Below are 24,191 nucleotides of genomic sequence, written 5' to 3' on the forward strand. Positions count from 1 at the left end.
GAGTGCCATTTGACTTTTGGAGCACAAAATTGGCAGGAATAATTAGCTGATACCATTTCTTGTTTGGAGAGCTTCTGATGTGCCTATACAGTGGAAACCTCCCACAAGTGACCCCATTTTGGAAGCTAGATCCCTCAACAAATGTATCTAGATGTATGGTGAGCACTTTGAACCCCCGAGTGCTTCACAAAAATTTGTAAGGTAGAGCAGTCAAGATGAAGAAAAATCACATTTTTTGCACAAAAATATTCTTTTAGACCTAATTTTTTTTATTTTTCCAAGGGTATCAGGAGCAAATGCACCACACAATTTGTTGTTTAATTTCTCCTGAGTGCGACTAAACCACAAACCTAGTTGAAAATTACTTTTGAGGCACAGTGCAAATCTCAGAAGGGAAGAAGCACCATATTGGAGTTCAGATTTTGTTGGAATGGTTTGAGCATGCCATGTCACGTTGGCAGAGCTCCTGAGGTGACGGAACAGCATAAACCCCCTATAAGTGATGTAATTTTACAAACTACACCTCTCAATGAATTTATCTAGGGGTGCAGTGAGCATGTTGACACCACATGTGCCTCACATACAGTGAGGGAAATAAGTATTTGATCCCTTGCTGATTTTCTAACTTTGCCTACTGACAAAGACATGAACAGTCTATTATTTTAAGGGTAGGATAATTTTAACATTGAGAGATAAGATATCAAAAATAAAATCCAGAAAATCACATTGTTTAAATTATATAAATTTATTTGCATTTTGCAATGAGAAATAAATATTTGATCCCTTTGGTAAACAAGACTTAATACTTGTGGCAAAACCCTTGTTAGCAAGCACAGCAGTCAGACTTTTTTGTAGTTGAAGATGAGGTTTGCGCACATGTCAGGAGCAATTTTGGTCCACTCCTCTTTACAGATCATCTCTAAATCATTAATATTTTGAGGCTGTCGCTTGGAAACTCGGAGCTTCAACTCCCTCCATAAGTTTTCTATGAGATTAAGGTCTGGAGACAGGCTAGGCCACTCCATGACCTTAATGTGCTTCTTTTTTTTGTATAAATCAGGTTTATTGAAGCAAATAAACAATACAAACAATGGTACAGTGCTGAGACAATTGTTAAACTCAACGGGGTACAACCCGTAGATCATACAAAAAGAGAAAGTCTCAGCAAATATTAAATGTAGTTGGCCACTGCCAACGATAACACTTTCAAGTTAACAATGATATTTTTCATAGTTGAAACATATAAACAGCATCAAAGGCAATCAAGCATTACTAGCTATATTTAATCATTTATATTAGTATAGAATGTCGTTAGATATAAGAAGTAAGCAGAAGTAGAAAGAATTAAAGAAATGGAAAGAGAAGGAAAGAAAGAAAAGAAAAAGAAAGAAAGAGAAAGAGAAAAAAAAAGGGGGGGGGGTGGAGGAAAGGGGAGGGAGGGAGGGGAAAGGAAAGCGGGCGAAGGTAAGAGGGTACACTAGGTATGAGGAATGCGGCACTCCTTCCGGGCTGACCCCAGGCCTCATGTAGTGGAGAGAAGATCATTGAGTCACCAATATTGGCTTTAAGCCACGACGGCAGGCCAGAGGACAGGGGCAACAACCATTACGCGAACGATCCCATATCGGCTCCAGATATGAATTAGGACCTGGACAACCATACGTCCAACTCTGGGGTCTCCCTGAATACAATCCATGAAGCCCAAGTGTTAAAAAATTTTGTCGAATCCCCCATGGATTCACTTATCAATTGTTCCATTCTGTAAATGTTGTTAAGCTCCGCAACAAAATCGGAGCCTGAGGGGTAACGATCTTGCTTCCAGTATCTAGGAATCAAATTCCTGGCAGCCGTGAGAAAATGTCTGAGAAGACTCCTCTTAAAACCAGATATCGACATGTCACACAGAGACAAGAGGGCTAGTTCCACTGTGGGTTGTATTTTGCGAAAGGATAATTTGTTATGGAGATCAAAAACTAACATCCAGAATTTCTTTATGGGTGGACATTCCCACCAGATATGGACATAAGTCCCTTTTTCTGATGTGCATCTCCAACATAGCATGAACCTGGCAGGGGCATCTATACCACCTCGACAGAACCTTGTAACTCCTCTCCTGTGACACAGCCGACAGCGAAGTCCTAAAGGTGAACAGAAAAATCTTATCTCTTTTCTCCTGGGACAATGAAATCCCCAAGTCACTCTCCCATCTTGAGAAAAATGTTGGGAAGTCATGTGTTGGGGTCTGGCTCTCCTGGAAAAGATTATATAGGAGGGACACCTTACGAGACGGGGGCTCCTCAGCGAGACAAATTTTCTCGAAAGGGGTTAACACCCCCATGGACTTATTAAGTTTAAATGATGTGCCTATGAAGCTCTTTAGCTGTTCGTAAAAGAACCAAGAGCCCTCAGGAGGTTCCCCCCCCCCTGGTATGTTTCGTGTAGGGACTTAATACCTGTCTGATTTATGAAGTCAAATATAATGGGTCTTGAGGCTCTGTTTTTACTCAGGAAATTTTCCCTACGGAGACCTGCGGGGAATTGAGGATTGTCGTAAATTGGGGTTAGTGGACCCGGGACTGTAGAGGTTATAGTATTTCTGCCACTCTGTCGTACAAGTAGAAGCATGTTCCTAGTCATGAATGGAAGATTCGACCTCAACCCCCCCCTCCCGTGTTCCATAGTATCGTCTGAGGATCCCCGCCAACGAGATCACCCTCCAGGCCCACCCATTTCTTGTTGTTACTGCTGTGGTATAAGTCTAAAATGCAAGTACCTAATGAGGCACGACTATATACTAGGAAGTCTGGTAGGCCAATTCCCCCCCTCCTCTTGGACCTGCTTAATACAAAATGTGATATTCTTGATCTAGCATGAGACCAGACCAATCGGATGACCGCTTTCTTGAGTCGCGAGAAGGACACGGGAAGATATAACGGGATTGTCTGGAAATAATATAAAAGGCGAGGCAATAAGTCCATTTTAATTACATTAACTCTACCAAACCAAGACAGTTGAAGTTTATGCCACTTCTCTAAGTCCAGCTCCGCTTTTTGCAACGCCTTTTTAAAGTTTGCATCGTACAAACCAGATGTTTTGGCTGTTATTCTGATCCCCAGATATGGAAGTGAATCGAAGCGCCAACCAAACGGGAAAGAGGCTCGCAGCCCACTTACCTCAGGTGGTGGTAGGGATATGTTTAAGGCCATGGATTTGTGGGAATTAATTTTAAAATTGCTTAGGTGACCGAATTTCGAAAATTCTAAAATGATATTGGGTATGCTAGTTATGGGGGAGGTAACATATAAGAGGATATCATCGGCAAAAAGCGCCAACTTGTGTTCCTCTGATCTTAATTTAACTCCTCTTATGGAGGGGTTATTGCGTATGGCGGTGGCCAGATATTCCATTGACAGGATATATAGGAGAGGGGAGAGCGGGCACCCCTGCCTCGTACCATTCCGTATCTCGAACGTGTCTGAAAGGGTGCTATTCACCTTCACCTGGGCGTTAGGGGAGGTATATAAGGCCTTTATTCTATGCATCATATTTTCTCCCAGGCCAATCCCCGCCAGGGCCCGGAACAAAAACTCCCAGTGTACCCTGTCGAAGGCCTTCTCAGCATCGATCGACAGGATACACATGGGATCACCCCCCTCCCGTCCCGCCCTGTCTATCAAAGAGATGGTCCTAATGGTGTTATCACGCGCCTCCCTACCTGGGACAAAACCAACCTGGTCTTGGTTTATCACGTTTGGAAGGAGAGGGCTCAATCTAATTGCAATCATCTTCGCGTAGATTTTAATGTCTAAATTTATAAGAGATATTGGACGATAGTTATTACATAACGAGGGGTCTTTATCTGGTTTTGGTATGACCGTGATATGAGCGGCCAAAGCCTGAGGGGGAAAGGAACCACCCGAGGAGACCGAATTACACACTTCAAGAAAAATCGGGCTCAATAATGAGGAGAATGATTTATAAAAACTGGCTGAGTACCCGTCTGGACCTGGACTTTTCCCTTGTTTCAGGCCTTTGATAGTCTCCAAAACCTCCTCCAGTGTAAACTCCCCCTCTAGGCCCAGAATCTCGTCCTCCGGTAGAAGGGGTATATTGTTTTGCTGTAAATACGTATTAATTTTGTTATGGAGAGCGGATGTGGATAGATCTTTGTAGTGGCCATCTATGTTGTATAAGTCTTTGTAGTAATCACTGAAGCTCGAGGTGATGTCTCTGGTACTATATAACTTTTCCCCTTTCCCATTTTTAATGAAGGGAATAAATGTATTTGGGCCTCGTGGGTTAATGTATCTAGCCAAGATCTTGCCGCTTTTGTTTCCATGATGGTAAAAGCGATTTCGGAGCCTTTCCCTGAGGTAGCGTGACTTTTGGTCCAGTAAGGTGAGCAACTTTTGCCTGATTGTGGACAAGTGTGCGAATGTAACCTCATTGAGATCTCTTTTGTGTTGCGTTTCTAATTTATGAATTTGGTCTGAGAGTTTAATTATTTCTGCGACCCTCTCCCTCTTCAAGCGCGCGCCATGTGAAATAAGAACTCCCCGTATCACGCTTTTCAGGGCCTCCCATTTCAAAGGAGAAGATGTGGTGTCCCCCACATGGTCCGCTACAAAATTGGATATCGTCTTTTCCACATCGGTTTTGCATTGGGCATCCTGGAGCAAGTTCTCATTCAGGTGCCACGAGAAGCCCGATTTTGTATTAGAATGGAACAGAATTGAAAGAAATATCGGGGTATGGTCCGACCACAATATCGAACCCACCTCTGCCTCCACTGGGAGGTCCAGCAGGTTGTGTGAGATAAAAAAGTAGTCAATTCTGCTGTAAGTGTTATGCACTTGTGAGAAAAAGCTGTAGTCCTTTGTACCCGGGTGAAGTACCCTCCAAATGTCAACTAGTCTCATGTCTCGCATTTGTTTCCTAATCCGAGCAATAGAAGAAAGCGAGTATGAAGTCTTACCCGAAGAGACGTCTACCGCCGGATTCATGGGAATGTTGAAATCGCCCCCCAGTATCACAGGAGAGGAGCCAGCGAATTCCCCGAGGCGCCTCCCACACTCCGCACTGAAGCTCTGCTGACCTTGATTCGGAAAATAGACATTAGCCAAGACCAATTGACGTGCATCACAGGAAATTTTTAAAAACACGTATCTACCATCTGGGTCTATAGAGGAACTCAGCACTTCCGGCACAAAGTTTTTATGAAAAGCTATCGAGACACCCTTAGATTTGGCATGCGGATTGGAACTGTGGTACCATTTGGGGTAATATTTTGAAACACAAGGGGGGGACAGCCCCAGTTTTAAAATGCGTCTCCTGGAGCATCAGGACCGAAACCTGCTGTTTATGACTTGTGTATAGGACCTGTCTCCTTTTTTCAGGAATATTTAGCCCCTTTACATTAAAGGAGCAAAACTTTAATTTACCCATAATCTGAATGCGCCACTGTGCAGCAAATTTTTATTGATCCGCCCGGAAGGAGCACCCGCATGGAGAGGAAGTATTTAGAAAGGGGAAGAAAAGGAAAGGGAGTAGAGAAAAAAAGAAGAGAAACAAAGAAAAAACAAAACATATCTATAATTGCTACAAAGCCAGAGCCTTGTAGCTCTAACTACAGTAAGACAAGTTTTGGTAGTATACTACCTGAGAACCCAACCAAAGGGAAGGAAGCCCAAGGAGGAACCATGAGCCCCCCACACACCCACCCACCCAAGAAAACATAAGAAATATCCGTTGGACACATGTCAAAACATCAAATTAAATATGTCATATAAAGTAACAAGGTAATTAATTGTCAGTGCAGAAACCCAAGTGTGAAGTCAAGTCTGAATATGAATCATGGAAAATGTAAGCATAGGCCTGCCTGTACAGGCGAATCCTCCAGAAAGGTAAGGAGAAAGAGGGGAGGGATAGGAAGAGAGGGTAGGAGAGGTAGGGAAAAGGGGTGGTGAGGGGGGGGAGGGAGGAGAGGTGGAAGAAGGGAAGGGAAAGGGATACCTAGGAGAGGGGGAAGGGAAGGGTCTGGAGGGAAAGCCCCCGCTACGGGCCTATGACTTCTCACAATCTGCAACACCTGCACCTAAAACACTGAGAACATGAGAATAAAGTGCAAACATAATAAAACTAGGCAATAAATGCCAGACTATCATAACCGACATAACGAAAATACAAAAAAGAGAAAAACCAGACTATAAAAGCCCTCAAACGAAACCCACTCCATCAGTAGGCCAAGCTCGCCTTTCTGTACCACCAAACCAGGATGCTAAGTTCTCAAGGCGGGTCAGATGGAACCCGCTTGTTGTCTCGTTTTTTGGTTTGTTGAACCTTGAGCCATTTTGGAGGAGCTTCAGGGAGTGTTGGGCTCACGGGCCACTCAGGAAGATTTACCATAGGAAGTTCGAAGGTGCCCAGGAAAGTAGTTAAGTCACAAAGCCTTCGAAAAGAAGCCGACTTGCCTCCCTTAGAGGCCGTTAATTGGAACGGGAACCCCCATCTATATGGGATGTCTCTTCTCTTAAGTTCGGCCAATAATGGTTTTAGAGCTCTGTGCAGTAATAAAGTACGTCTAGATAGATCAGAAAGGATTAAGATTGGGTGGTCCTCAAATCTGATGACTTCTTTTTTCCTGGCAGCCGTCATTATGGCTTCTCTGATTCTATAGTAGTGGATTCTACATATAACATCACGTGGTCGAGAATCGGAAGTAGGTTTAGGACCCAAAGCGCGATGGATCCTATCGAACTCGATACAGCCACCATCCTTATCGTCCAGCAGGTCTAAGAAGATATTTTGTACTGTACGGTCCAAATCAGAAAAACCGACAGATTCTGGGAGGCCTCGTATACGAATGTTATTCCGTCTATTGCGGTTTTCGAGGTCCTCCATTCCAGATGAGATATCTTCTAGTTTGAGAGTATGATCTATTAAGAGGTCCCTAAGGGCCTGCAGTTCTCGAAAGATATTCTCGTGTGTTTTTTCCACGTCCTCTATTCGTGTGGTAAATTCTTTCTGCAAGTTGTGGATTTCTTCCTTATATGTATTTTCAAGCCTGCAGGCGAATCCTTCAAGGTCTTTTTTGGTAGGTAGGGCTTTGATGTACTTGCTCAATTCTGCGATGCTCATTTCCTCCGAATCTGCGGTGTCCTCATCGAAGCCGTCAGCCGACGAGCTACGTGTGCCCACTGAATCCCCGGACGGGGAGTTATCACGGTTAGTAGTAGAAGTCATTGCAGACCTTGTATTCCTAGTCTGGGGAGTTGAATTTAGATAACGTTTCATGTCTTCAGAGGTAATTTCCCCAACCGATTTTGTATTCTGTTCAGGGATCTTTCTGGTTTTTCCCATAGATGTCTATAGTAAGCACTGTGTGTCCAAGGTAGTGGTGGGATATGGGGGGTGGGGTGGTCACTCCATAGAGCCTAGCACCCCATTAGCAAGCCCACCCCGGGCCGAGTTCCCTATATTCAAGGGGGCCGTGAGCCAAGCCCCGTGAGCTGGATCCTAAAATCCAAAGGTAATGGAAGTAATAGGAGTCTGGTGTTATTCCAGATTTCGCCACAAGATGGCAGCAGAGACCTTTAATGATTATTCCAGTGTCTCACTAATTCTGGGCTGCAGCAGGGACTATTTTGTGTCTTATTTATTTATTTAGGGGGGTTTAAAACCAGGGGGGGATATTACTTAAGTCCCTCCACCCTATGCGCACCGTACCGATCCCCCTGTGCCCCTTAGGAGGCTCACAATTTGTCCTTAGTCCCGGAACTATATAGTGTTGTGCGGCTCCAATATTGAGATCCCTCCGCCGGCTGCTGCGATCTTGTTATTATGATATTGCAGCGATCTCTTGCCTGTGCCTCCCCAGAAACAGTGCGAAATAGACCCCCAGGGGTAGGGGAAGAAAACTGCTGTACCTTGGTGTGCCAAGTAATCGGCACACTTTCAGTCCACCTGTTCTCCTGTGGTGACCGGGTGTATCCTTCCGCCTCTCCTCTTCTATAGCAGTTGTTCTATGCAGCACGGTGTGCACCTTCTTCCTCGTATCCTCACTAGAGGGACGAAAGGCAACCTCCTGGGGCTGTGGGATTAATCAGAGGGATTTTTGCCGATTTCCTCTTGGAATCCGTATAGTGCTGCACTACTTTTTAGTCCTCCATGCCACTATGTATTGAGCGGGTATCCTTCCGCCTCTGCGACGCTGATGGCAGCTCTGGGGATGTAACTCCAAATGTAAGTGTTGTGCCTCCTCAATAAAGACAGGTAAAGAATACCTGTGGCTATTGGGCTCCAATTTTGATCCGGACTTGCAAAAATTCTGAGTCTTTTGCTTCACCGGATGAGATATTCTTGTGAGGTATCCCTCCGCCTCACCCCCTCCACTGTGGGCCACAGATCAGGAGGGAAAGTGGTCTTTGTAAGTGTCCAAAAGCTAAATAATGGTACCAAGGTGATCCCAAGACTCTCAGGGAGGCTTTAGAGGAGCCTAGGAGGTGATATCCGATACTCCAATCCGCTTTTTAGTCGCTTTTGGATGTGTCTTGGTGGGAGCTCTGAGCTCCTGCTTCATACATGACAAGCGCCCAGGCCACGCCCCCAATGTGCTTCTTTTTGAGCCACTTCTTTGTTGCCTTGGCTGTATGTTTTGGGCTATTGTCTTGCTGGAAGACCCAGCCATGACCCATTTTTAATGTCCTGGCGGATAAAAGGAGATTGTCAATCAGGATTTTATGGTACATGGCTCCATCCATTCTCCCACTGATGCAGTGAAGTAGTCCTGTGCCCTTAGCAGAGAAACACCCCCAAAACATAATGTTTCCAACTCCATGCTTGACAGTGGGGGACAGTGTTCTTTGTGTCATAGGCAGCATTTCTTTTCCTTCAAACACGGCAAGTTGAGTTAATGCCAAAGAGCTCAATTTTTGTCTCATCTGACCATAGCATCTTCTCCCAATCACACACAGAATCATCCAGGTGTTCATTGGTAAACTTGAGATGGGCCTGCACATGTTCCTTCTTGAGAAGGGGAATCTTGCAGGCAGTGCAGGATTTTAAACCTTTACGGCGTAATGTGTTACCAATGTTTTCTTTGTTGACTGTGGTCACAGCTGCCTTGAGATCATTTACAAGTTTCCCCCGTGTAGTTTTAGGCTGATCTCTCACCTTCCTCATGATCAAGGATACCCCACCAGGTGAGATTTTGCATGGGGCCCCAGATTGATGTCGATTTACAGGTCTATGATCTTGTCCCTGACATCCTTATAAACTTTGGTCTTGCCCATGTTGTAGAGGTCAGAGTCTGACTGACTAATTGAGTCTGTGGTCAGGAGTCTTTTAAAAAGGTGGCTATGTAAGACATCTGTCTTTATTGCAGGTAACGAGTTGATTAGGAACATCTAACTGGTCTGTAGGAGCCAGAACTCTTAATGGTTGGTAGGGGATCAAATACTTATTTCTCACTGCAAAATGCAAATTTATATTATTTATACAATGTGATTTTCTTGATTTTTTTTTTTTATATTCTATCTCTCAATGTTAAAATTAACCTACCCTAAAATTACTGTTAATGTCTTTGTCATTGGGCAAACTTACAAAATCAGCAAGGGATCAAATACTTATTTCCCCCACTGTAAATTTATACCGTTGGGCGGTGAAGAAAGAATAATTAAAATTTTAACGCTAAAATGTTGTTTTAGCCCCACATTTTTAATTTTTAAAAGTGCTAATAGGAAAAAATGGATCTCATAGCTTGTTGTGCAATTTCGCATTATTGCACCAATACCCTACATGTAATCTGGAACTACTTTTCAGGCACAGTACAAAGCTCAGAAGGGAAGGAGCACCATATTATATTGCAGATTTAATTGTTATGGTTTGTAGGTGCCATGACACACTGGGAGAGCCCTTGAGGTTCCAGAACAGCAGTACCTCCTATAAAGGACCCCATTTTACAAACTACACTTCTCAATGAATTAATCTAGAGATGCAGTGATCATATTGACACCACGAGTGTACCACATAATTTTTTACAATTGGGCAGTGAAGAAAAAATAATTGTCCATGTAAAAAAGAGGAGTTCATCCAGTACTTCAAGTAAAATGCGTACATTTATTCAAGGAATGATTCATACATAAATATATAGTTTCATAGAAAGACCATGTGTAGAAATGGATAAGTATAATAACCAAGGAGAAAGTCCCAAGAGATAAAACATTCAAAGTACTGGTTGACACATCTTGAAGTGATACTTCTTATTCATAACCTACTCGAGTAGGAACTATATTTTTATGAATGAACAGTATTGCTTGGTCATACGGCGAGAATCGGAGCACTATTTGCCTGCTGGAGTTGAGATTTTGATAGAATAGTTTGCAGACTCCATATAAAGAGCCCCTAAGTGCTAGAAGCACAGAATACCCCCTCAAGTGATCTCATTTTGGAAATTATACACTTGCAACACATGTGGACACTAAATGTGGTTTAAGCGCGCCCTGTGGCGCAGAAGAGAGGGTGGCACATTTGGATTCAGGAGCACAACATTTGCTGAACTTCTTTTTGGGGGGTGAGAAACTATAGGATATGGAGACCTGCACCTGTAAACTAGGTGGGCCATTTTGGAAATTATACCCTTTTGGGAAATTATCAACATCATTAGTAACGATTTTGACTCCATGGGTGTTTTCCAGAAATAGGCAGCAGTGGATGTTGCTGAGTGAAAATTGCATGCAAACTGCCATTGTAGTGTCTAGTATGTTGTAGTGCCCAGTACGTGGTAGTGACCAGCTCATGTTTCTGGAGACCTGTAACCCGTACAGCAGGCGGGCTCTTATCACTACAGAAATGCCAAACATGTTGACTCTAAATGTGGTTTAGGCCAGGGGTGTCAAACTGCATTCCTCGAGGGCTGCAACCAGGTCATGTTTTCAGGATTTCCTTGTACTGCACAGGTGATAATTTAATCACCTACACACATAATGATTGCAGCACCTTGTGCAATGCTAAGGAAATCTTGAAAACACGCATGGTTTGAGGCCCTCGAGGAATGCAGTTTGACACCCCTGGTTTAGGCACACTGCCTCAGAGAAGTGGGGGTGTTTGGATTTGGGAGTGCAGAATTTGTTGAATTTCTTTTGGGGATTGAGTTGAAGCTTTTGTTTGGGAACATTTTACTTAACATTTTGAATCATATTTATCCTGTGCTCTACGCTGAGCACTTACATCGGGGTTTCCATCTACCGTATATACTCGTGTATAAGCCAAGTTTTTCAGCACAGTTTTATGTGCTGAAAACACCCCCCCTTCAGCTTATACACGAGTCATTGTCCCAGAATGATGACTGGAGAGGGGCAGCAGCGGGTCACAGAGGCAGGAGTCGGCAGATGTGGCTAAAGCCTGTGCCCGCTGCTAAAGAGTAATTAATATTCACTGCGTTGCCAGTGAATATTCATTTCACTTATAGCGTGCACAGTTACAGCCCAGCTGCTGGCTTCCAGCACATACCCTGCTTACCTTCTCTGTGCGCCCTCGCTGCATCTCGTTCCGTGCCAGCAGCTATTCCGGCCAAGCGATCACGTGTCTCCTGCTCATTAAGGTAATGAATATTCACCTCTCTCCATTCCCATAGTCGTGGAATGAATACTCATTACCTTAATGAACCAGGACACGTGATCAATCAGCCAGAAGAGCTGCTGGCACGGAACAAGATGCAGCGAGGGCGCGCAGGGAAGGTAAGTAGGATGTGTTTTTTTATAGGAGCCATGCATACAAGGACAGTTATGGGGAGCCATACATACAAGGATAGGGGGATAAGGAGCCATGCATACAGGGATGGGGAGCCATGCATACAAGGACATGGATAAGGAGCCATGCATACAGGGATGGGGAGCCATGCATACTAGGATAGAGATGAGGGGACAATGCATACCAGGATAGGGATGAGGGGATAATGCATACCGAGCTTATACTTGAATCAATAAGTTTTCCCAGTTTTTCGTGGCAAAATTAGGTGCCTCAGCTTATACTCGGTTCGGCTTATACTCTATTATATACGGTAAATCTCCGAATGACTTGATTCAGATGAAACCCCAAAGGGATCCATTCACTATAATGAGACAGCCGAGTTTTTAGTTTTTTTTTGGTGCTGTGCAACTTGTAGAAATAAACACTATTCTGTGTGTTATATAAAGTATAAAGCAAACCCTGTGGCTTCATGTTTCAAGCGGCTACCAGAGAGAGTTAGCCAGTACAAAATTAAATAAATATACAGTATATATGTGTGTGTGTGTGTGTGTGTGTGTGTGTGTTCTTCAAGAATATGAAGAGCTGGACATCACCTGGCCCAGGCACGATCCACACCTACTGGCTAAAGAAATTAACAGCGGTACATGAACTCATGGCAAAGCAGATGAACCAACCTCTAGAAGCAGGCCTCCACCCAGCTTGGCTAACACAAGGAAGAACAGTGCTGACCATGGAGGATTTTTACAAAGGAACAGTTCCATCTAAGTACCGCCCAGTAACCTGCCTTACAACAACATGGAAACTCCTGTCAGGCATCATAACCACCAAGCTACAAAACCATATGAACCAGTACATGAATCTAGCTCAGAAAGGCATTGGGACCAACACCAGAGGCTCTAAGCATCAGCCTCTAGTAGATAGACCAGTTGCTCCAAGACTCAAGATCCAGACAGACCAATCTCAGCACAACCTGGATTGACTACTCAATGCCACACACATGGATCTGTGAATGCTTGGCTCACTACAATGTTAGCAAGAAATTCAGCACCTTCCTCAGAAACTCAATTGGGCTATGGAGAACAACATTGGAAATCAACTCAAGACAACTAGCACAAGTGACCATCAAATGCGGCATATACCAAGGTGATGCACTGTCCCTGTTGCTGTTCTGCATAGGCTTGAACCCCCTCAGTCACATAATTACATAGTCTTGCTATGGGTATAAGTTCAAGAGTGGAATCACCATCAGCCATCTCCTCTACGTGCATGACATCAAGCTGTATGCGAAAAACGAACTAGCAATTCACTGATCCACCTGACAAGGATCTACACAAAGACATTGGGATCTCCTTTTGACTGGAAAGTGCAGCCGGTTGAGAACAAAGAGAGGCAAGGTAGTCAAGACGAATGGAGTGGAGTTACCAGTATGCACAAAGCAAATATACAGACATGCTACAAGTACTTTGGCATCCCACAGGGATACTGTAACCATGATGAAGATGCAAGGAAAGCAGCAAAATCCAAATACCATCTAAGGACTTGACAAGTCCTGAAGAGCCAGTTCAATGGGAAGAATAAAATCTGCACCATCAGTATATATTCCCTTCCAATTATCAGATACACTGCTGGCATAGTGTGCTGACCAAAAGTAGAGATGGAAGCTGCAGACGTGAAGACACGAAAGCTCCTCACAATGCATGGAGGTCTCCACGCTAAGGCTGCCGTCACACTAGCAGTATTTGGTCAGTATTTTACATCAGTATTTGCAAGCCAAAACCAGGAGTGGGTGATAAATGCAGAAGTGGTGCATATGTTTCTATTATACTTTCCCTCTAATTGTTCCACTCTTGGTTTTGGCTTACAAATACTGATGTAAAATACTGACCAAATACTGCTAGTGTGACGGCAGCCTAATAGTGTTAAACCCATTTAAGCCTGCTGTTGGGAAAAGCTTTTCATTTTGCTGAGATCTACAATTTGTAGTGGTATTTTGTGGGGAATAAGCCATTAGGAATTTCCAAAAAATGTGGTAATATTTTGTAAAATACGATATTATCAGATGACAAGTCATGCTATTTGTCTTTTACTGGCATGCAAATATATTTTATACAATTATTATTTTTAAAACTAAATAACTTTTTGTTATCATTAAGGTGATAAAGTATCAAGCAACGGAGCTTTAAAAGTGAATGATTATCTTCAAGTGGAAGGATATAATAATATTTATGCTGTCGGAGATTGTGCAGATTTAAGCGAACCTAAAATGGCCTATCATGCAGGCTTGCATGCCAAGATTGCTGTAACCAACATCATCCACAGTCTTCAGGAGAAACAATTGAAGACCTATAAAACGGGTACTTGTATGCTCAAAATCCCCAACTTTTTTGTCTATTTGTCTGCTGGGTAGTAGATAATTTAAAATTCATATAATGTTCTTTATCTCCTTAGGTCCTGTCACTATGCTTGTGTCTATGGGTCGAAACGATGGAGTCGGTCAGTTCAATGGTTACTACATAGGACGTTGTCTTGTCACTGCAGTGAAAAGCAAAGACGTGCTGGTTACAAGAAGCTGGAAGGATATGGGGCAGAAGATGCCAAAATAACTTTTTTTTCTTCCACTGATACCCCATAGTAACATCACTTTATTATTTACTGTACGGAGAATATTAATATGCAAGTGTTTAATGAAAAGGGTAACCATAAACCAAGCGCTGTGGAATATGTTAGCGCTATATAAAAATAAAGATTATTATTTTTATTGTAAAGGCGGTTGTCCTTCTGGAAAAGAAAAGCTGAATGAAGATTTCATTTTTTTTTTAAATCATGCAGCAAAGTTTAATAAAACAGTTTCTTAATAATTAAAAAAAAAGCATTCTCACCTACCAAACACTACTGCTCCTCTTCCAATGTTACTCAGTTCACTCTCCATTCTTCATCTTGGACGGTGTAAGCATGTGACTATTATTGTCAATTAATGCCCATAATGGTGACCAAAGTGTCACTGCTTCAGCCATTCAATGATCATACTGGATCGCCCCCACGTAAGGGCAATGGGGTACCCGGTACCGGGTACTTCAGTTCCCTCAGCGAGTATGTCACGGTAGCCCCACCCGGACCATGGCCCTATGAGGGGCGCCCAATAAAAGGTAGAGTTCGTAGATAACGGTAGTGTTCGTGATGCCACCTGTGGTATTCGGTCAGTGACCGACGCTGCTCAGGGGTCCGCTCGGGTGGTATTATGGCAGCTAGATGGTGCACCTTCCCACAGGTGAAGTATTTCCCCAGGGCTTCCCAGAAGTGTAGATGATGATGGTGGAGGATGTAAGGTGCGGCGAATAACGAGGACACAATGGGTGCAGTCTCTTTACCTTTACTGAAGGCTTCAGCATCCACAGTCCAGCGTGCCGGATGACAGAGTAGGCAGGGTCCGGCCGGTCTGATGGCAATTCCAGAGTCCCCTTATCCAGGTGGAAATCGGTAGCCTTCCCCTTGCGCACAGTAACGTAGTAGGTCCCTACTTGCATAAGCTACCATAAGGTCCTCACTGTTGTTACTTCTCTCTCTCTGTCCCCCAGATGGATAGGACAAATACGTATGACGGTGATGGCCTGAGGCTATTTTATAGGGACCCTAGACGCCCCTCCTCCACAATTGCCACCGTGTCTGCTTAGGTGTTTAGGTCAGACAGCCAACTTGGAATTGACTGCCCTGCCGGTCTCTGAAATAAAGTGTAGAGTCTATTACTCCCTCAGTGTTCCGGCCACCGGGCCGCGCTCCAGAAGGAGGCAGCCTCTCTCAGGACAGGACTCCTTCTGGTTTTTGTTCTCCTTTTGCTGTGACTTCGTGGCTCACTCCCTACAACACCATTCCTTTCTCGTCCTTCCTTAGGATGCTGCCGCATGGGTTGCAGGCGCAGCTCCGTATCCTTCTTCCTCCTCAGACTTCGGTCTGGATCTGACTAGAGATCACCCTAGCCAGCTCGACCTGCAGACCTTTCCTCGTCGGTCTCCAGCCAGGAACTCTCCTCTCCTCCTTCTGACTGACTAACTTCCTAACCAATGTGAGGAGTGGCCTAGAAGATAGAACCCTTAGCTCCCCCTGGTGGACTGGCGTGTGAAGTGTGTGTGTGTGTGGCTGTGATACCTGGTAAGGTGAACTCCTTTGGTGCTATCAGACGTAACATCACTCCCCCCTGGTGGAAGAACGACATTACTGCAACGACCAGGACTCTGGGGCGCTGCAATACGACCAGAACATGATGTACAGAGTCCAGCAATGTGTATATCCAAAGAGGTGTATTTTTGTTTTTTTGATGATTTTCACTGTAATTTCTGTAAATTGTCATGACACCCAATAGCCATTTCAGCAAAAGCTGTGTTCCAATAGTCTAGTGATCCTTCCCTTCAGAGCCCAGAAATGTGCCAAAATGGTAGTTTATGTCCATATACACTGCTCAAAAAAATAACACTAAAATCCCACATCCTAGATATCACTGAATGAAATATTCCTGTTGTAAATCTTTATTCATTACATAGTGGAATGTGTTGAGAACAATAAAACCTAAAAATTATCAACATAAATCACGACTAATATCCCATGGATGTCTGGAGTTGGAATGATGCTCAAAATCAAAGTGGAAAATGAAGTTACAGGCTGATCCAACTTCAGTGGAAATGCCTAAAGACAAGGAAATGATGCTCAGTAGTGTGTTGCCTCCACGTGCCTGTATGACCTCCCTACAATGCATGGGCATACTCCTGATGAGGCTGCGGATGGTCTCCTGAGGGATCTCCTCCCAGACCTAGACTAAAAGCATCCGCCAACTCCTGGACAGTCTGTGGTGCAATGTGACGTTGGTGGATGGTGCGAGAAGTGATGTCCTAGATGTTTTCAATCGGATTCAGGTCTGGGGAACGGGCGGGCCAGTCCATAGCTTCAATGCCTTCATCTTGCAGGAACTGCTGACACACTCCAGCCACATGAGTTCTGGCACCGTCCTGCATTAGGAGGTACCAAGGGCCAGGGTCTTGGTACCTAATAGCAGTCAGGCTACTTCTGTCGAGCACATGGAGCGCTGTGCAGCCCTCCAAAGAAATGCCACCCCACACCATTACTGACCCACTGCCAAACTGGTCATGCTGAAGGATGTTGCAGGCAGCAGATCGCTCTCTACGGCATCTCCAGACTCTGTCACGTCTGTCACATGTGCTCAGTGTGAACATGCTTTCATCTGTGAAGAGCACAGGGCACCAGTGGTGAATTTGCCAATACTGGTGTTCTGTGGTAAATGCCAAGTGTCATGCATGGTTTTGGGCTGTGAGCAGAACCCCCATTTGTGGAAGTCGGGCACTCAGACCATCCTCATGGAGTCGGTTTCTACAGAAACATGCACATTTGTGGCCTGCTGGAGGTCATTTTGCAGGGCTCTGGCAGTGCTCCTGTTCCTCCTTGCACAAAGGCTGAGGTAGCAGTCCTGCTGCCGGGTTGTTGCCCTCCTACGGCCTCCTCCATGTCTCCTGGTGTACTGGCCAGTCTCCTGGTAGTGCCTCCAGCCTCTGGACACAGCGCTGAGAGACACAGCAATCTTTCTTGCCACAGCTCGTGTTGATGTGCAATCCTGGATAAGCTGCACTACCTGAGCCACTTGTGTGGGTTGTAGAGTCCATCTCATGCTACCACGAGTATAAAAGCACAACCAACATTCAAAAGTGACCAAAACATCAGCCAGAAAGCATTGGTCTACCTGCAGAACCACTCCTTTATTGAGTGTGTCTTGATAATTGCCATAATTTCCATCTGTTGTCTATTCCATTTGCACAACAGCATGTGAAATTGATTGTCAGACAGTAATCCAATAATAAGAAGAAAACAGCCACACAACTCAAATCTTCGGTGGAATTAAAAAAACCTTTGTCCTTTATTTCATTTGCACAAAGTGGACAAGGTTATAAAGGGAGGGACATTAGCAGAACACACAGAAAAAGATGGCCCGTTGAAGCGTGCAAGATGCGAAACGGCCGTAGTCCTATTTTTCTGTGTTCTGCCAATGTCCCTCCCTTATAACCTTGTCCACTTTGTGCAAATGAAATAAAGCAGGGGTGTCAAACTGCATTCCTCGAGGGCCGCAAACCATGCGTGTTTTCAAGATTTCCTTAGCATTGCACAAGGTGCTATAATCATGATGTGTGTAGGTGATTAAATTATCACCTGTGCAGTACAAGGAAATCCTGAAAACATGACCTGTTTGCAGCCCTTGAGGAATGCAGTTTGACACCCCTGAAATAAAGGACAAATGTTTTTTTATTCCATGGAAGATTTGAGTTGTGCGGCTGTTTTCTTCTTATTACTAGATTACTTCATATGTGTTTTCAGCAAGCACCTCCACACACTGTGAATATACCGTGAAGGGTGTTGTTGATTCAGAGATCACCATCTCCACCAGTAAGTCGATTTTTTGTATTTGTGCCTTTCAATTTTCTCTTTTTTTGTGAGTGTTGCTACCTAAGTGGACAGTTTGATTTCACAGAAGTTTGATTTACTTGGAGTTATATTCTATTGTTTAAGTGTTTCTTTTATTTTTTGAGCAGTGTATATGACGAAATTTACAAACAAGGTATGTGTTGGTGAACGGGATTTGTCCCCTCCAGTCTACCATAGCATGGGGAAGCAGCTGAACCATACATTGTCTGTAATAAAATAAAGGGAGGAATTGTTATGTTAAATATTTTATATCTATCTTTGATTGTTATTTTAGATAATTACATTTACGTATATACCTCTGCTAATTTACTATTTTCGTATTAGCTTTATAAGTGTTATTCATAAAAGCAATAACACAGAGTGTTGTATAGAGGTTTCTGTGTTTTAACTTTTTCTTTAATTAATTAAGTAACCAAGGCAGCACACTGCAGCGCTAAAACATGCAAACTTGAAAACACGAAATTTGAACTGCATTACTGCACTAGAAATATGAGAGCTTTTAGCGCATAAACATAGCCAATTTTATGTGTACCTGGTAGCCTCTTTACGGCATCTCTCTTATACCAGGTCCTACGCTTGCCCTACCTCGCTGAGAATAAACGTCTCCATCTGAATGGGTGCATGTGAAACCTCTTCTTAGACTAAAATTCTCTTTCTCTGTGGAGGGGTATTGGACCTGCTGTAATTAAAACACCTGAAGCTAGGAGGCGGAGTGCACGATCAGAAGGCTAGAGAATACATACATTCCAGGTACACATAAAATTGGCCATTTTTATGCGCTAAAAGCTCTCATTTTTCATATTTCTAGTGCAGTAATGCAGTTCAAATTTCGTGTTTTCAAGTTTGCATGTTTTAGCGCTGCAGTGTGCTGCCTTGTTTACTTAACTATATACGAGTTGGCGACTCTAGGTTCAGCAGCTGTTCACACTGAGTCTATGTTTGGATGTGCAGGTCAGGTTTTTGAAATGTATTAACTTTTTCTTTGTCTTTGATTGTATAGTAGATGCATGTAAAGAAGCTGCGGAGACACCATCACGTGTTTCTCGACGCAAGCAGTGAATAGCCAGGCCTTTCCCCGGGAAGGAACAACCACGGGAAGGGCAGCATCCTATGAAGGAAAGCCACCTATGCCAAGCATGGTATCTGTGGATTGGTCTCCCCGAGGCCAATCATCTGTGCCTTTATAGCCTTTTTACTAGGCACTGCTCCTAATAGCCAGTTTCCTACTCCACACTGATGAGGGGCAAACACCCCGAAACAGCTGTCAGGAGTGAGGTTTTCTGGAGGAATCCAGACCCTTTTGCAGAGAAATCTGTTTTTTTCTGTGGTATTTTGTACCGACAGCTTTGAAGATGAGTTACGTGAAGAACACCATCCGAGTGACGTTGGAGCCATCTATCCGGGCAAGGAACAGCGTGGTCTTTATTGTTCGTGACCTTATTGAGGAAAAGGCTGGAGGAAAGCGGGAAAACATCTATAGTATCAATTAGTTCCCTAATCAAGATAACTACGACATTACTTTTATGTCAGAGCATTATTGCCTGAATATCTATGAGTGGTTCCGGAATCATGCCAGAGGTCCCTGTTTGAAGGGAGTGGAATGTGAACCACTGTTTGGTCTTCAGGAAAGGCAGGTGACTATCACTGTCTATAACCCCTTTACTGAACCTGCATTGTTGGAGAGCTTCCTCTCACAGTATTGTGACTTTGTTTCAAAGGGAGAGAAGCAAGTGAACTGTTTAGGAATCTTTAATTGTCGATACAAATATCGTGTAAGGTTCAGAAGAGATCCTGGCAGTGTGGGTGGGTTCAGACACCCTCCGGCGAACTTCTCTGTGGCAGGGCATAGGGGTTTCCTCACGTACCCTGGGCAGCCTCTGTTTTGCAGGAGATGTTTCTCTTTTGGACATGTCCAGGCAGAATGCCAGAAGGGGCAGTGTTGCCGAAACTGCAAGAAGGAGGGGCATATGGCTGGTGATTGCCCGATGGCTAAGACCTGTGACGTGTGTGGTAGTGGTGACCACATGTATAAGGATTGTCCGCGGAGGGCGCCTAGACGCTCAGAGAGTGAATGGAGAGAGGAGGAGGAGAGAAGGAGGAGGTTGGCGACTATCAGGAAGAAAACTGAAAGAATGGAGAGGAAAGGAGGGAGAGGGAGAGGGAAAGACGCTCTGTGACTCCAGATGACATTGTGCTAGCACCCTGTGGTGCTATGAGTGATGCACAGAAGGAAGATAAGGAGTTTTGGTTGGCGGCAAAAAAAGTAGAGAAGGGGTTTAATAAGGAAGATCAGGAAGAAGATGAGGAAGAAGATGATGACTCTACTGTGCCTGAAATGTTTTCTCTTGAGGAAGCAATGGATGCAACGGAGGAAGACGTGCATATTTCTGAAGCTGAGAGCCCTGTGCACCCTTCAGAACCTCAGAATACTGGAGGGCTTTCTTCAGATGAGGACAGGGGTGGGAATAAGTGTCAGAGGCAGGAGGATGGGGAAAGTGATGAGGCATGCAGTAGTATGCCTAAGAGGAAAATTGGGCCAGCTAAAAAAAAATGTAGTGAGCACGAAAGGGTTAGTGGTTCAGAGACTTGCTGTTCAGTCCGAATGGCAGAGGAGGACAATGGTGATACTGGGTAAAATGAAAGCTCAGTGGATCTGTTGGTTTTTTTTCTCTCCTTTCTGTGAGTCTTAACCTTTGTCAAGGGCTTTTTGTGTAATGTGTGTAGTTTTGTGGTAATTTTTGCATTGTTTTTTGTTTTTATAGTATGGGTTTTTCTATAGTTTCTCAAAATGTGAGAGTTTTTAAGAAAGCGAGGAGGAGAGCAGCAATTTTGGATTTTTTAGCTATGCAGAGTGCATCTATTTTTTGTTTGCAAGAATGTGGGATTGTGGATGGTGTGAAAGGGGATGAGTGGTCTTATGGTGCGTCTGTGTGGTCTGGTAGTGCAAATAATAGAAATGATGGTGTGGGTATTTTAGTCAAGGGGCAGGAGGTTGTTTTGAATAATTATTTGGTGGTGGAGGTGGGGAGGTGTATCTTAGCAAATTTTGAATATAAAAATGCTAAGTTTTGTGTTATCAATATTTATGCGCCAGTAGAAAAAAATGAGCGTAAGTTATTATTTGAAAAAGTGAAGCTTTTTGTTCCAGGAAGAGTGCCTGTGGTGATTGTGGGTGATATGAATTGTGATGTGGGGGGAGTGAATGTGGATGTGTCTGGAAAAGTTTTGCTGGAGTTAGTTACTGACTTTGATTTGAGTGATATGCAGCGTGTGTGTAAGGTTAACCCTTTGTTAGATACCTTTTTTTCTGATAGTGGAAGAGCACAGTCCAGGTTGGATTATTGTTTTATTTCTAAAAATATTTTTCCTGTTGGATATAAGCAGGATAGGGTCATTTTTTCGGACCATGTTTGTGTGTTGTGCGAGTTAGATATTAATGTTAGTGGTGTGTTTGGAAAGGGTTTGTGGAAATTAAATGTGAAATTGTTGGAAAATGAAGCTGTGAGGAAGGAGTATGTGAGAAAGTATGAACAGTGGTGTAAAAGTAAGGAAAATTTTGGGAATGTTTGTGAGTGGTGGGATTGGGTTAAGAGGCAGACAAAAACGTTTTTTTAAAGTGTGGGGTATGAATTTGCGGCAATTAAGAGGGGAAAGTTTGTTAAGTTGAATGCCCGTTTATGTTTATTGTATAAATTGAGGGAAGGAGGAATGGAGGTGGAGGAGGGGATTAAAAAGGTTAAAAAAGAAATTAAAGAGTTTTTGGAAGAGAAAGGGAAGAGTATTATTTTTAGGGCAAAAATTGATAGAATGGAGCAAGATGAAAGGTGTTCGAGGTTTTTCTTTAAAAAGGTTTTTGGGAAAAAGCAGAGTATGGGTGTTTTGAATGCAGAGGATGGAAGAGAGGTAAGTGGGGAGGATATGTGTGAACATGTGGCTAAGTTTTATGAGGAGCTGTATGCAGTGAAGTGGAGGGATGAGGCTTTGGAGGAGGATGTACTAAGTGTATTAGAAAATAAATTGAGTGAGATGGAGAGAGAGTGATGGGTGAGGTGACAGGTGATGAGGTATGGAAGGTAATGAATAGCATGGCGTTAAATAAGACTCCAGGAGAGGATGGTCTTCCTATAGAGTTTTATAGGGTGATGTGGCATGTGATTGGTAAGGATTTTGTGGATATGTGTAAGTATATGTGGTCTAGTATGGAGGTGGCTGAGAGTATGCGTGCAGTGATGGTTGTGTTAATACCTAAAAAAGGAGATTTGAAGAGTTTAAAAAATTGGAGACCGATAACGTTGTTGAATTGCGATTATAAGATCTATGCGAAAGTAATGGCGAATAGGATGCGTGATGTGATAGAGAGTGTGATTGGGGATGAACAGTGTTATGCAGTGCCTGGGAGACGTATACATGAGTGTGTGTGTATGTTGAGAGATTTTGTGGGACTGTATGAGTCGGAAGAAGAGTGTATTTGTTTTGAGTTTGGACTTTGAAAAGGCGTATGATCGGTTAGCACATAGTTTTTTGTTCCGGGTATTATTGGGAATGGGGTTTCCGCCTGATTTTGTTTGGAGGGTGAGGAGCTTATATAAAGACATTTATAGTTGTGTTTTGATGAATGGTTCTGTGGGTAGAAGAGTGAATGTTTTTTCAGGTGTGTGACAAGGTTGTCCTTTGTCTCCTGTGGTTTTTATTTGTGCGATTGAACCGTTGCTTTGTATGTTGAGGAAAGATAAAGTGATTAGAGGAGTACAAGTGCCAGGAGGTGGAGGGAGGGAATGAAGGTTAGTGCTTATATGGATGACGTGTGTGTGTTGTGTGATTCAGAGTATTTTGTGAGGCGGGTGAAGTTATTAGCGTCTATTTTTTGTGGTGCGTCAGCATTTAAGGTGAATTGGGAGAAGAGTGAGTGTAAGGTTTTTGGGGGAGGGGTTTTAAGTAAGGATGTAGGAGTGAATGAGGTGACTGGGTCTATTAAGGTTTTGGGTGTGAAATTTTCAGAGAGTTTGGATGGGAAAGAAAGTTGGGATGATGCAAAAGGAAAGGTTGAGCGGAAGTTATGTTTTTGGAAGATGAGAAGTCTTTCATTTTTTGGAAAAATCTTAGTTATTAAAAGTGTGATTTTGCCTATTTTCTTATATATTGCAGTGGTCTTTCCGCCGGGGTATATGTGTATGAGAGGGTTAAATAGGATTCTGTTTGTGTTTTTGTGGAATTCTAGAATGGAGAGGGCTAGGAGGGAGGTTTTGGTGAAACGTTTAGAAAAAGGTGGGTTGGGTTTTCCAAACCTTGAGGTGTTTTTTGGTGTAAATATTGTGGTTTTTGTGTTGAGGGTGATTAGGATGGATGGGAAGGTTTCTTGTCTGTGTAGGTTTTTGTTTGGGGCGTATTTATTTCGTTTGAGGTGGCGAGAGAGGGATCTGAGGTATCCGGTTGCTTTTGACGTGCCTAGATGGTATGTGTGGGTTTATAAATTTTTGGTGAAGTATGAGTTATGTGATGTGGATGTTAGGTTGTTGAGTAAAAAGATGGCTGTGTATAGGATGATTGAATGTAGAGAGACAGAGTGTGGAATAAACATGGTAAGAGGGAATGATATAGAAAAAGTATGGAAGAAAGTGCGGTTGGACGGTATGACGAATAGGCAGAGTGAGATTGTGTGGCAGTCTTTGCATGGAGTGTTACCAGTTAGAGAATTTCAGAAGAATCGTGGGTTGGGGAGAAGTGATGTGTGTCCGAGAGGTGGGTGTGGTGGAAGGGAAAGTGTAATACATGTGTTTTGGAATTGTCATTATGCTAGGGAGGTGATTGGAAGAATGGGACCGTTGTGTAAAGAATTGTGTGGTGTGAGCTTGTTATCATTCGAGTTGTTCATGTTTGGCTTGGGAATGTGTGATGGAGTGAAGGAGAGAGTGTTGTGGTTAATAGTTGCATGTATAAAAGAAGTATTATGGGATTTGAGGAAT

The 24,191-nt window shown here is 43.5% G+C and overlaps 1 protein-coding gene across 3 annotated transcripts in view; it reads left to right on the forward strand.

The window, feature by feature from the left end:
- Positions 1-14,513, forward strand: part of AIFM2 (AIF family member 2) — a 141,750-nt gene extending 127,237 nt beyond the window's left edge. For all 3 annotated transcript variants that reach the window (XM_069753218.1, XM_069753221.1, XM_069753222.1), the window contains 2 exons: positions 13,902-14,102; positions 14,197-14,513. In XM_069753218.1, the coding sequence (XP_069609319.1) occupies positions 13,902-14,102; positions 14,197-14,351 (356 nt within the window). In that variant the 3' untranslated portion in view covers positions 14,352-14,513. The remainder of the gene's footprint in view (positions 1-13,901; positions 14,103-14,196) is intronic.
- Positions 14,514-24,191: the final 9,678 nt, after the last annotated feature.

This window comes from Ranitomeya imitator, chromosome 2 (assembly GCF_032444005.1).
Source record: "Ranitomeya imitator isolate aRanImi1 chromosome 2, aRanImi1.pri, whole genome shotgun sequence".
Classification (NCBI taxonomy): Eukaryota; Metazoa; Chordata; class Amphibia; order Anura; family Dendrobatidae; genus Ranitomeya; species Ranitomeya imitator.